General features: G+C 47.4%; 1 protein-coding gene across 1 annotated transcript in view; it reads left to right on the top strand.

Annotated features, from left to right (window-relative positions):
• The window catches only part of RABL6 (RAB, member RAS oncogene family like 6), a 67559-nt gene that overhangs the window by 1955 nt on the left and 53403 nt on the right, over positions 1-12201 (top strand). The window contains exon 2 of the mRNA XM_074608260.1: positions 6280-6414. Coding sequence (XP_074464361.1) covers positions 6280-6414 — 135 coding nt within the window. The remainder of the gene's footprint in view (positions 1-6279; positions 6415-12201) is intronic.

Below are 12201 nucleotides of genomic sequence, written 5' to 3'. Positions count from 1 at the left end.
CCGGTACACGTTGAGATCAGGTAGCTCATACCAGCTTGTGAATTATGTAGGAGAACGGAGTTGACTTTTCAGGGAGTGAGCGTTTGTGCTGCGGGTAGTATGGATCAGCTGCATCCTGCTGGCACAGCCGTCGACGAGGACGTGTTGACTAACTGTGCTGTCAGTGAACCTGCATGGGTATGTACCTACTTGCCGTTAATGCAGCAAGGCCAAAAATGCCAGCAGCTGAGCTACCAGCTGTAGCTTGGTTGCTTTTTGTCTCCTTACTGAAAGCCTTGGGAAAGCTTTTTGGTTCGTGCCCTGTTTTATCAGGATTTGTGTTCCAGTTATTGCTTTCATATCTGGACTAAAACTGCAGCTTTCAGTCACTGCCATAAGGGAAGCTTTCCAATCTCCATAGTAACTCTTCCTGGATCGCTGTTACATAATATTTATAGGAGATACAGGCAGGATTACGAAAGGGCTTCGGAGTACCCTACACAGGCATGGCACTGGAGAGAGGGGCAGGTTCCAGCACGGTGAGGTTATGGTCTGAGGTGAAGGTGGGCTGTGCAGGAATGTCATTACAAGGGCCGTTGCCCAGGAAGGGCAGAGCTGCAAATCCTATGCACTGCCAGGGCTCCTTTCTTCCCAAATGTGTGACATTCAGCAGAGGAGTGCAAAAGGTGTTTTGTAGCCACCATTAACACCTATGGATCTTTGAAACTCCTCTGTTCTCCTGCAGTTGGCTGAACCTAAACCAAAGGGTGCTGTGGTTACCTGTTTTAAAGAAATGTTTCCTTGCTTTCGTAGACCATTACTGGCTGTGAACTGAAGCCCATTTCCTTCCCAGAAGTGTATTTAGTGTGCTGAGAATGCCTTGAGTTGCTTGCTGATAAAGCTGGCTCTCGGTGCCTCGCTGCAGGGCTCAGAACAGGCCATGCTGTGCCAGCCTTCACGGCTGGCAACTACATTTTGTAACCAGACAGCCCCCCGGTTTGAGGTGACACTGAAGATGGTGTGGTGTTCTAAAGATTACAAGCTGAGGATTAAAAGCACTGGGTGGTATGCACCTCTAAGTTGAACCAAAATGATCGATTTTGACAGTCTCTCTCCCACTCAGCTAAGTTTTCAAAAGGAAGAGTGTTGCAGGGTGAGCAGCTTTAGATTTCTAATGAAACGATGAGAGCAAAGGCCAGTATTAGCCCTCGGCAGCAGTCACGTCCTCTGCATGGGACATCCTATTTCAAAACAAAAACACTTTCATATTGCATTCCCAGCACACACACTCCTTGTTTGCTCTCTTTATCATCTGCACGGAGCTCCTGTGTTTTACTTACCGTGGCCCAAATAACATCAGAGTTCCCCGAGCGCTATGGAAGGTACAGAGATGAAAATGATGTGGGTCTCTACCATGTATGTAATGGCTTGGATGTTTATGGGAGATCATGGTTCCAAGTATGGGAACCAATCTTTGTGAAAACTTGGGTCAGTTCCGCTGATCTGATCACCATTCGGGTAGCTGTGCTAGCCCAGGGAGGGTAGGACAGGCCAGAGCAAGCGGGCTTGGTGGAGAGCAAGTGAGGTGGATCTCATTCCTTTGTCAGCAGTGCTTGTTTAAACAAATTACAACACAAATTACAGAAGGAAGTACCAGCACGAGGTTACTCAAACGTGGAAGTTCATGTAAGGCAATGATGGGCAAACAAGGGTGAAAGGAAGGGTTCTGGCTGGGTTGCACTGGCAAGAGGATTCCCTGGGAGTTATCCATTGGTGATCAGTGACGGGAGCAAACGATGTGGAAGTGCTAAAGGTTCGGATCCATCCATCCTGTTGCCCAGAACACGGCACGCTGCCTGCTTTGGACTTTATTCTTGACGCTGCACCCAGTGCGCTCACCACGCGACAAACCCCACCGCTGCGTGTGCCTGGAGCATGGGCTGCTCTCCTCTGGGCAGCTGCGGCCTGCCCGTGACAGTCGCCAGTGCAGAAATACCCAAGTCAGTAGCTCCAAGATTTCCCTCAGTCCCTCCCCTTATTACTTTTCTGCCTAAAACGTGCTTTAAAAGACAAAATGAATACCGTGTATCCTTTTGGTAATCATTATAGTCCTTACTTCTTTCGTGTTGTTTGAGAGTAGTAGTTCCCAGACTCTGTAGTTTTAAGTGTTTTCATTCAGCGCAACTCCGAAAAGAAAGGCTTCCCCTCGTCCTGCTGCTTCCCACCTTCTTGCATTTTCTGCTACTGCTGATGCAGGTGTTTGTGCACCTTGTGGCAAACGTGCTTCGACTGTTGTCTGGCCTCTTCCCCCTGGGGAAGCGTGGTTGGGGGTGTCTGCAGATCAGGTGTGCTGCTTTTGGCAGCAGAACCAGTTTAAAGGATTTGAGTTGCAGCCTTGTAGTCACAGTCCCAAAGACCTTAATGAGGGCAAGGTTATGACCCTCCGTATGGGGATTATTAGCAGAGAAGTTTGGGGATCTTTGCTGCGGGGTCTGAGATCCTTAGTTGCTGCGGTGTCCTGGAGCAATGTGGGCAGAACTGAGAGTTGCTCATTTCTAGTTCTGAGCTGGTCTGAGACCTGCCCTCTGGGCCCGTATCGTCACTGCTCTGCTTCCATTTCTTCATCCGGAGAGTGGAAATCCCTCTATTTGTCCTGATGCAGTGACAATATGAATAAAGCGATATGTGATTCTATGATTCTGTGATTCCTCTCATCTTGATCTATTCCCCATCCCTACCCTTCTTCCCACAGATAATTTTCCTGTCTTTGCCACAAACCTATGGCTGTTGCAGTAAGTGCTGATTTAACTTAAAATCAAAATAAGGCAGCGATTGTTACTGTCCTGTAGGTAATGGTACTAACCTCACCCATAATTACTGGTTCTTTTTCTGCATTCAGACACAGCCCAGGCCTGTCACGTACCTGCCTGGCTGCACCCTGAAGCTCACTCAGCTCTTCCTGTCTTGAAGGTGCCTGTCATTGAGTACACCTGCCCCAGCCACGTCCCAAATACAGATTTTGTTTTGCTAGAAATTATTTACATCACCTGCCTTCCTCCTGTTCTGTTTTTAAAGACTTTTTCTTTCTTCAGGAAAAAAGTCAGTGAAAACTCATGCACTGTGTAGGAGGTAAGAGATCCTGATATGGGGAGTGCTGAAGCTGCGAAAGGTCATTGGACCTGTTCAAACCGAGCGTGTGGTGCCACGAGCACCTTGCGTTGATCTGAACGTGAGCTGCTCAGGGGTGGGGTGCTCTCCTTGCCATTCCAGCCGTGCCTCCTGTGTGCTGCTCCTACCGCTCCTGCAGCTGGGCACTTGAGCTAGAGAAGAAAACTGAAAAGGAATAATTTTGGGGTTAGCTTTCAGCCAGTTCAGTTCCTTGATCCGACTCAATGTGTAGCTGCGTAAATAATGCTCTTGGCACTAGGAAGGTCCCGGGGGAGGCAGGATCACCCCTTCTGGGGAGAGCTCACAGTGAAGTCATCTGGCAGTGATCCTGAGAGTGCACCTTGAGAGCGGCCTAAGTATTTAAGGGAGGGTCCATTTGTACCTTAAAACTCACTGTTTCAGTATCTCATGCTGCACTTCGTGGGGGAATATGAATTTTAAAATGGTGCTCTAAGGTAGGCAGCGAGAGCATTTAGAAAGCCCTGGGTTTTAACGGGGGCAAATGGAATCTCATTCTGCCTATGCCATGGACTTGCATTAATTCAGAAAAATCAAAGGAACCCAACATTGATTGTTTCACTGTAAGTAGGAAACAGAATCACACACAGAGTGACAGGAAATGCAGGAAATGGTTTGTTGTCTCTGCAGAGATGTGCTGAGACCTGTAAATGAAGTCAGCCTATAAATACTATGTTCATTTTTGCCTTTGTTATCCTTTTGCTATTTTAATAAGTAACTTTGTAAAAGAATAAACAACAGCACGTCTCAGCGTACAGCAGCAAAAGCACAGGGAAACTGCAGCACAAAATTTCACCAGACTAAACTATTCCACGGGCTTTGTGGTGCTGTCTGTTTTACCTTGCCGCGGCTTAACACCAGCTGGCAACCAAACACCACGCAGCCACTCGCTCACTCGCCCCCCGTGGGATGGGGGAGAGAATCAGAAGGGTAAAACTGAAGAAACTGATGGGTTGAGATAAAGACAGTTTAGTTTAATAGGTAAAGCAAAGGCTGTGCACAAGGAAAGCAAAACAAGAAATTCACTCACTGCTCCCCATCGCAGGCAGGTGTTCAGCCATCTCCAGGAAAGCCGGGCTCCATCACACGCAACGGTGACTTGGGAAGACAAATGCCATCCCTCCAAACGACCCCCCCTTCCTTCTCCTTCCCCCAGCTTTCCATGCCGAGCACGATGCTCCACGGCGTGGGACAGCCTTTGGGCAGCTGGGGGCAGCTGTCCCTGCCGTGTCCCCTCCCAGCTTTCTGTGCACCCCCAGCCCTCGCCGGTGAGAGGCAGAAAAGGCCTTGGTGCTGTGCCAGCACTGCTCAGCAATAACTAAAACATCCCTGTGTTATCAACGCTGTTTCCAGCACAAATCCAAACCAGCCCCATACTGGCTACTATGAAGAAAATGACCTCTGTCCCAGCCAAAACCAGCACATACCTTAAAGTTTACCTCTTAAACTTTTCTCTGAAATGCCTGCAATAGCTCCTGAGTTACAACAGAAGGCAGCCTTCAGTCTGAGATTTCCTTGCCCAAATGATGATGCACAACCTAATGCTAATCACCTGAATCTGCCATTAGATGCCTCTGAGTGGCCCATTTTCTAGGGGATAATAGCTCCTATTCAAAACGCAAGCATAAAAATTCTGTTCAAGTCAGCTTGTGTTTCCTAGTAGCCTTGTGGTTGCCACTTAAAACAAGGAGGGTATTTAAAAAAAAAACCATCCTTTAATGTAACAGAAAATTTAGAAAACAACGCATACTGTTTTCAGAAAGAAAACGGTAGCATTGGGTAGGCTCTGGAAAGTTCGTGATGTTAATTGCTGCAGAAGTTACTTTGCCAGGTTGTGTACAGTTGATGCATTGGACACTTCTTCGGGAGGGTCTGAACGGGTTTCTCCATTGACACACTTTCCTCGCAGCGGGTACAAGCACGTGCAGAAGCAGAGGCGCGTGGTGGTAGATGAGCTGGTGCGAGGCCGGTCGGTGGAAATGGGGCTGTTGTGCCTTTACCTGAGGCTGCAGATTCTGAGAATGCCGAGTGCCGTCAGTACACCTGCACCTAAAACCAGCTGAGGGCTGGCTCCTGTGGTAGAGACTGTCCCTCTGACACACAGAGGACCTTCAGAGATGCAGTTTCTCTTGGTTTTATTTCACTGTTATTTAAGCGAGTGTATGTCCCCAAAGGGGCATGCTTGTTTTGGTTCAGTTCAGCTTGTTTCTAAGGACGTAACATAGACTGCTTTTGATTTAATTGGAATCGAACTGTGGCTATCAACAGAGGCAGTTTGGCGAATTTATCGGGGGCAGTTTAAGATAGACTCCTGTGAACATTCACTGCTTTGCCCCTCGTCCCTGCCAAGGATTGTCTCCTCACCGCAGACTGTCTGGGCTGTGAGCTGGAGCACCAATACACAGTCCTGTTCTGCTTCCCCTGGGAAAGGGGCCACTGCCCCAGTGCGAGAAAGCTGGGGACAGCTGAGAGCAACGGCAGCTTAACTCTGCGGTGATGTTCACCAGAAGCTGCCTCTCAGCTCTCCAAACCCATCCCAGAATGGTTTCACCGCTGCCGGGGTTCAGAGTCGCGCCCCCGGGGGATGTAGGGAGCAGCACCTCTGAACGCAGGACCCGGCCTCATTGGCTCCGCCGAGAACCGGTCCTTGAGTTTTCAGGGACATGGGGCAAGTGGATCTAGGAAGTGAGTATTTTCTCAAGGAATGAGAACTGTTTAAGGAGAAATGGGAACGATAGAGGAGGTAACTGAAGGAGAAGCCTGGCAGAGAAGGCTGGCAAAGGAGCAGGGTATGACAGAATGGGAGTACGGGCTAGGCAGAGGTAGAGAAGGCAGGAGGAGGGAAGGAATGGACGCTCAGCCTGCTGAAGTTGTGCAGAGTCTGGAGATTCAATCTTGATGTTGGTTCTTTCTGCTGAGCTAGTGTGAGCAGCTGAATAAACGCTAATTTTAATGACTGAGGCTCATGTTTTTTAACAAACCCCATCTATGCCTGTGTAATATAGGAGAACTAATTACGTCTGAATAATGCTTGCAAAAAGTTAACATGCTTTTCACAGCATTCTTTGATTTGTTTTTAATCAACTTTATTTGTCTGCTTGCTTTTTTCCCCAGTGAAAATTGTCATCCGAGGGGACAGGAACACTGGGAAAACCACACTCTGGCACCGACTGCAGGGAAAGAAATTCATTGAGGAATATATTCCAACTCAGGAGATCCAAGTCACCAGCATCCACTGGAATTATAAAAGTAAGATGGAAGGGCATGGAGGAAATGACAGTCATGGGACAGTGCCTTGGGGGTGGAAATTCTGCTGCAGCCTTGTTTGCTTCTTTCTTCTATGTCTGCTTGGGAGATAAAATGATCTCTCATCACTCTTGTTATTTTAATTTATTATTCACAGTTTCTCAGTTGTGTTTTTAAAAGCTTTACTCAGAAACTGTATGTTATAAGTGCTAAAGGATAGGTCTTTGGAAGCCGCAATTCAAGGAAAGTGTTTAATAGGTGATCCAAAAGATTTGAAATATTTGTGATACGCTTGACTTGTTAATGCAAACAGGCTTATTACGGAAATATGTCCCTGAGGCTAACCCTGCTTTTGGTGTTACTGTTGCGTAGAAGTGAATAGGGTGGTGCAAACTAGTTTTTTACTGATTAAAATATAAAGAGCATCTTGTAACTGGTGAAGGTGATGTTTAAAAAATGACTGTAGTACTAATAACTCCAGGGTGACTTACTGAACCACAGATGTATCTTATCGGTAGCTTTTTTTGAGTGCTTGTTTGGGTCTGAGAGGTGAGATGTGAGGGTTTTTTGTTTTCCCCATCTGCTCTGACGGTATAAAGGGGCTATGACAGCCCTGGGTCTCGCCTGGAGAAGACACGGCAGGCATTGAAATTGCATTAGGCTATGATTCAACGGTGCGTTAAGTCCAGCTTTCAGGTTCCTGATCAAAAATGCTGCAGCCTTGTGGGGTGAACTACTGATTCAAGATGAACTTGCTCTATAAGACTGATTTGGTTTTAAAAAAGAGGTCAGCAGTTAGTTTGTCATTATCAGACGTTGTCCGTCTGCACCGCCCTGACCTTTTGTTGAATCAGGTACTCTCTGTCTCCTCACAGCTGTGAAAAAAACCCGTGCAGTTTGGGTAGACACCAAATTGGGTGCTTCGTCTAATTCACCAATTAAAATTTGCTTTGCTGGATGATACCATGATGCCCAAGTCTTGTGATAATGATCACAGAGCCACAGGGTGTCTTCACCAGCAGCCAGCCTTGGGACAGTGCTCTCTCAGTCTCTGTTGGCTTCATAGGCTTCCTCGCAAGGAGGGCGAGCAGATACTGCTGTTGTATGTTCACAGGGAGCTGGTAACCAAAGTTCTGGAGACTCTCGTGCCCTTATGGAGACAGGCTTCCACGTGAGTCAGCTCTCTCTTGACAAAGGTTGAAAAGGTTTATAAGGATGGATGGTTGTAATTTGCTTCGGATGTGGGAGAGAAACAGGTTATACTTGCTCAGGTTTTCTCTCGTTCAGGATCTGATGTTGAGCTAAGCCTGATCACAGGTTTTCAGATTCTTTCACAGGGACTCTCCATGTGACGATGATGCAAAGGTGTGCCTGTTGGCTTCTACATTTCTTCTTAAAGGATCTGTATTTTGGGTACCATCTTCCTGATGTTCTGCTTATCAATTGGCCCAAGGCGTTGACAGATGTGCGGTGCTCATGCAGTGGTGTTCGCCATCTGCAGCGAAACCTCTGGCATGATGTATTTCAGCTGTGGCATCCTTACCCCACACTCCTCTTTCTCAGAATATCAGCACATTGGTTACTGATGGGTGAACGTAGAGCTTACAAGTCATTTGGATGATGGAAACTATCTCCAAAATCAAACTTGAGTGCTTCAGCCTAAACAGACTTAGATCAGAGTAAGAAATCACAGAATGGTGGGGGTTGGAAGGGACCTCTGGAGATCACCCAGTCCCACCCCCGGCCAGAGCAGGGTCACCCAGAGCAGGTGGCACAGGAACGCGTCCAGGCGGGGTTGGAATGTCTCCAGAGACGGAGACTCCCCCACCTCTCTGGGCAGCCTGTGCCAGGGCTCTGCCACCCTCCCAGCAAAGAAGTTCCTCCTCATGTTGAGGTGGAACTTCCCATGCTCAAGTTTGTGCCCGTTGCCCCTTGTCCTGTCCCCGGGCACCACTGAGCAGAGCCTGGCTCCATCCTCCTGACACCCCCCCTTTCAGTATTTATCAGCGTTGATAAGATCCCCCCTCGGTCGCCTTTTTTCCAGACTGAAGAGACCCAAACCCCTCAGCCTTTCTTCATCAGAGAGGTGTTCCAGTCCCCTCAGCATCTTGGTAGCCCTTTGCTGTCCCCTCTCCAGCAGTTCCCTGTCCCTCTTGGCCCGGGGAGCCCAGAACTGGACCCAGTGCTCCAGGTGCGGCCTCCCCAGGGCAGAGCAGAGGGGGAGGATGACCTCCCTCCACCTGCTGGCCACACTCTTCTTAATGCCCCCCAGGATGCCGTTGGCCTTCTTGGCCACAAGGGCCCATTGCTGGCTCATGGGCATCCCATTGTCCCCCAGGAATCCCAGGTCTCTTTCCACAGAGCTGCTCTCCAGCAGGTCACCCCCAACCTGTCCTGGTGCATGGAGTTATTCCTCTTCAGGTGTGGCACCCTACGCTTGTCCTTGTTGAATTTCATAAGGTTTCTCTTCCCCCCAGCTCTCTCTGTATGGTGGCACAGCCTTCTGGTGTGTCAGCCACCTCTCCCAGCTTTGTATCATCAATAAACTTGCTGAGGGTGCTCTCTGTCCCTCCGTCCAGGTCATCGATGAATATATTGAACAAGACTGGGCCCAGTACTGACCCTTGGGGAACACCACTCCTCACTGACCTCCAACTAGACTCTGTGCCCCTAATCACGACCCTCTGAGCTCTGTCTTTCAACCAGTTTTCAATCCACCCCACTGTCCATTCATCTGACCCACATTTCCCTATGAGGATGCTGTGGGAGACTGTGTCGAAAGCCTTGCTGAAGTCAAGGTAGACAACACCCAACACCCACTGCCCTCCCCTCATCTGTCCATCCAGTCATGCCATCGTAGAAGGCTATCGGATTAGTCAGACATCATTTTCCCTTGGTGAATCATGTTGGCTACTTCCAATAGCTTTCTTTTTCTCCACATGCCTTGGGATGATGCTCAGAACGAGCTGTTCCGTCATCTTTCCAGGGATGGAGGTGAGGCTGACCGGCCCATAGTTTCCTCGGTCTTCATTCTTGTCCTTTTTGAAGACTGGAGTGACATTGGCTTTCCTCCAGTCCTCAGGCACCTTGCCTGTTCTCCAGGACCTTTCAAAGATGATGGAGAGCAGCCCAGCAATGACTTCCGCCAGCTCCCTCAGACTCTCGGGTGCATCCCATCAGGACCTATGGACTTGTGGGTATCCAGTTTACTTAATTGATCTCTCACGTGATCCTCCTCAACCAAAGGGAAGTCTTCCTTCATCCAGGCTTTTCCCTGTTACCTCCAAAGCCTGGAACTCCTGAGGGCTGGCCTGAGCAGTAAAGACCAAAGCAAAGGCGGCATTCAGTACCTCTGCCTTCTCTGCATCCTCCATCACCATGGCTCCTGTCTCACTCAACAGCGAGCCCACATTTTCTCTAGTTTTCCTTTTGCCTCCGATATACTTGAAGAAATTTAATTCCAAGGAGGCCTTGGCTATCCTAGTTTTATCCCTGCACGCTCTGGCGGCATTCTTGTAATCTTCCCAAGTGGTCAATCCCTTCTTCCACGTGCTGTAAACTTCCTTCTTCCACTTGAGCTTTTTCAGAAGCTCCCAGCTCAGCCATGCAGGTCTTCTGCTTCCCTTGGCCGATTTCTTGCTCTTAGGGGTGCACCGATCGTGAGCTTGGAGAAAGTGGTATTTGAATATCAACCAGCTCTCTTGAGCCCCCCTGCCTTCCAGAGCCCTAGCCCATGGGATCTCTCCAAGCAGTTTCTTGAAGAGGTCAAAGTTAGCCCTCCTGAGGTCCAAGGTTGCAATCCTACTTGTTGTTTTGTGCATACTACCCATGATCCTGAACTCTGTCTTCCCGTGATGATGAAATGAAATACCTCTTAGATAGCCAAGTCTAAAGAGTGCACTGAATATTAACTGTGGTTTTCTGCAATATCATCAGTAAAAGCTTCCGAGTTCAGTCTCCTCGCTAATCAGCGTAGGTAACAGAAGTACTGTTTGTAAATACAGCCTGGGAGTCTGGCGTTTGATTTCTAAGGGGCTTATTCATACCTAATTGTTTTTGTATACACGAGCAGGCACACCAAATGCATGCGTACAGGTTTCTGTATACACGCAGAAAGGTGTTTGGAGACTGTTCATGTGGAGAGACGTCTAGTCGTCTTGCACGTCTCTGCATGTTTTAGGGACCGTGTGTTCTTTTACTGAGCTGAGACTCAGGCACTGGCTTTTTCAACGTGGATGCAGTCCTGGGGCAGAAGACGGCTGCGCATGAGGCTGGCTTTTCTGTGTGTTGATAACTGCAGGTGTATTTGTTATTTCTAGTGCTTATGTGATATGTTTCTGTAGAGCTTGCTGGTTAGTGTACATAGTTTTCAAGGTGAAGTGTTGCTGAGTTAGTCTAAGTATCTGTAAGGCTGTACATGAAATTGTGCCTTTCATTTCTGTTTCTTTTACATTGTAAAACACTGTATTGTTTTCTCAGTAATAATTTCCAGCAGTATAGGAAATTTTCCGTTAATGTTTTTAAAACTTGTTTTAAAAAATAGCCCTCTTTTTAAAAAACCTTGTAAGGTATGTTTCCTGCTGTGAAAACTTTCCACCCGAGAAGGGTGATGTGGGCACTCTGAGAAATTGGCTCAGATCTAATTACCGCCCTGTTGGCTGAGTTAATCTGTACAGGAAAAATAAAGTTTGTTTTTCCTGTGGTCATGCTCTCGAGCTACCCTGAATAAACACTGTGAGGTAGCTGGCAGCAAATATTTATGGATGTTAATTACATGGCTGTCAAATATTGAAGGATTCTTAGGTTGTCTGGTATTAGAAGATTTAAATTTTACATGTGGAGTGTAACACCTTGTCATATCTCCAGAAATTTTATGCTGGAAGAATTAATAAAGGTAGAGGGATTTGAGTTGTTTCTTCCTACTTAGAATGAACAAAATTACTTTTCTGTTCCAATTGTCTCTACAATGGATATTTGTCATTTTTGTGTCCGAGTAAGGAGTTACCATTCCTGACCCTAATGAATGTTTGTTTAGATTCTGCTAGTCACTAATCTTATTCTCCGTTTGGCAGTCTCAGAAGGGGAGTCTGGAATAAAAATTGGCAAATACTTCTGTTCAGATACTCTGAATGGTTTATAGATGGGTGTGAGGAATGGCAGAGCTGCTCTGCCCTGTAGAATTTGTGGTCTAAAGCGTATTAATTGAATCGTATAATTGCAGGAGAGTAGATATGTCCGAGGGCCTGTGAATTCCTGGTGAGGAACCCACCCATGATGCAATGATTATTATTCTTAAATGAGCTTTCTTGCAAGTGGAGTCTTCTCACATCTCTCCACTGTTTTTTGAGACAGCAAAGTCCCTGGCTACAGAGTACTGAGCCAAATCGCAACGGAGTACAGATCTTTTGAGTGGTTTGATCCATGGTTTCTGCTAATCCAAGTTAAAGGCTTAAAAGGATGAATTGGCACTTGCTTTTTGCTGCAACGTGCCTTCCAAAGCCATTAAGGTGAAATGCTGCTGTGTGTGAGTCATTCCAAAGCCAACACAGCAGCGCTAAAGTAATTATCCTCTTGTGTGTTCAGGATAATCAGGAATGGAGCTGGTGATGAAAAGGAAGAACTTAATGGCTACGAGGAAGAAAAAAATCCATGTGGAAAAATGGTTTCCTTGGATCTCGTGCAGTCAGGTTCTTCTTGAAATTCTGTGCTCCCCCTCAGATAAAAGGGTGTAGAACAGATTTTTCTGGGTCCAAGGGTTCAGCCCCTCAGTCGTCTGGGGGTTCTGCTGTC

Source organism: Larus michahellis, chromosome 15 (genome assembly GCF_964199755.1).
Source record: "Larus michahellis chromosome 15, bLarMic1.1, whole genome shotgun sequence".
In the NCBI taxonomy this organism is placed as follows: domain Eukaryota; kingdom Metazoa; phylum Chordata; class Aves; order Charadriiformes; family Laridae; genus Larus; species Larus michahellis.
Note: the sequence above shows the minus strand (reverse complement) of the source record. Positions and strands in the feature narration are given on the sequence as shown.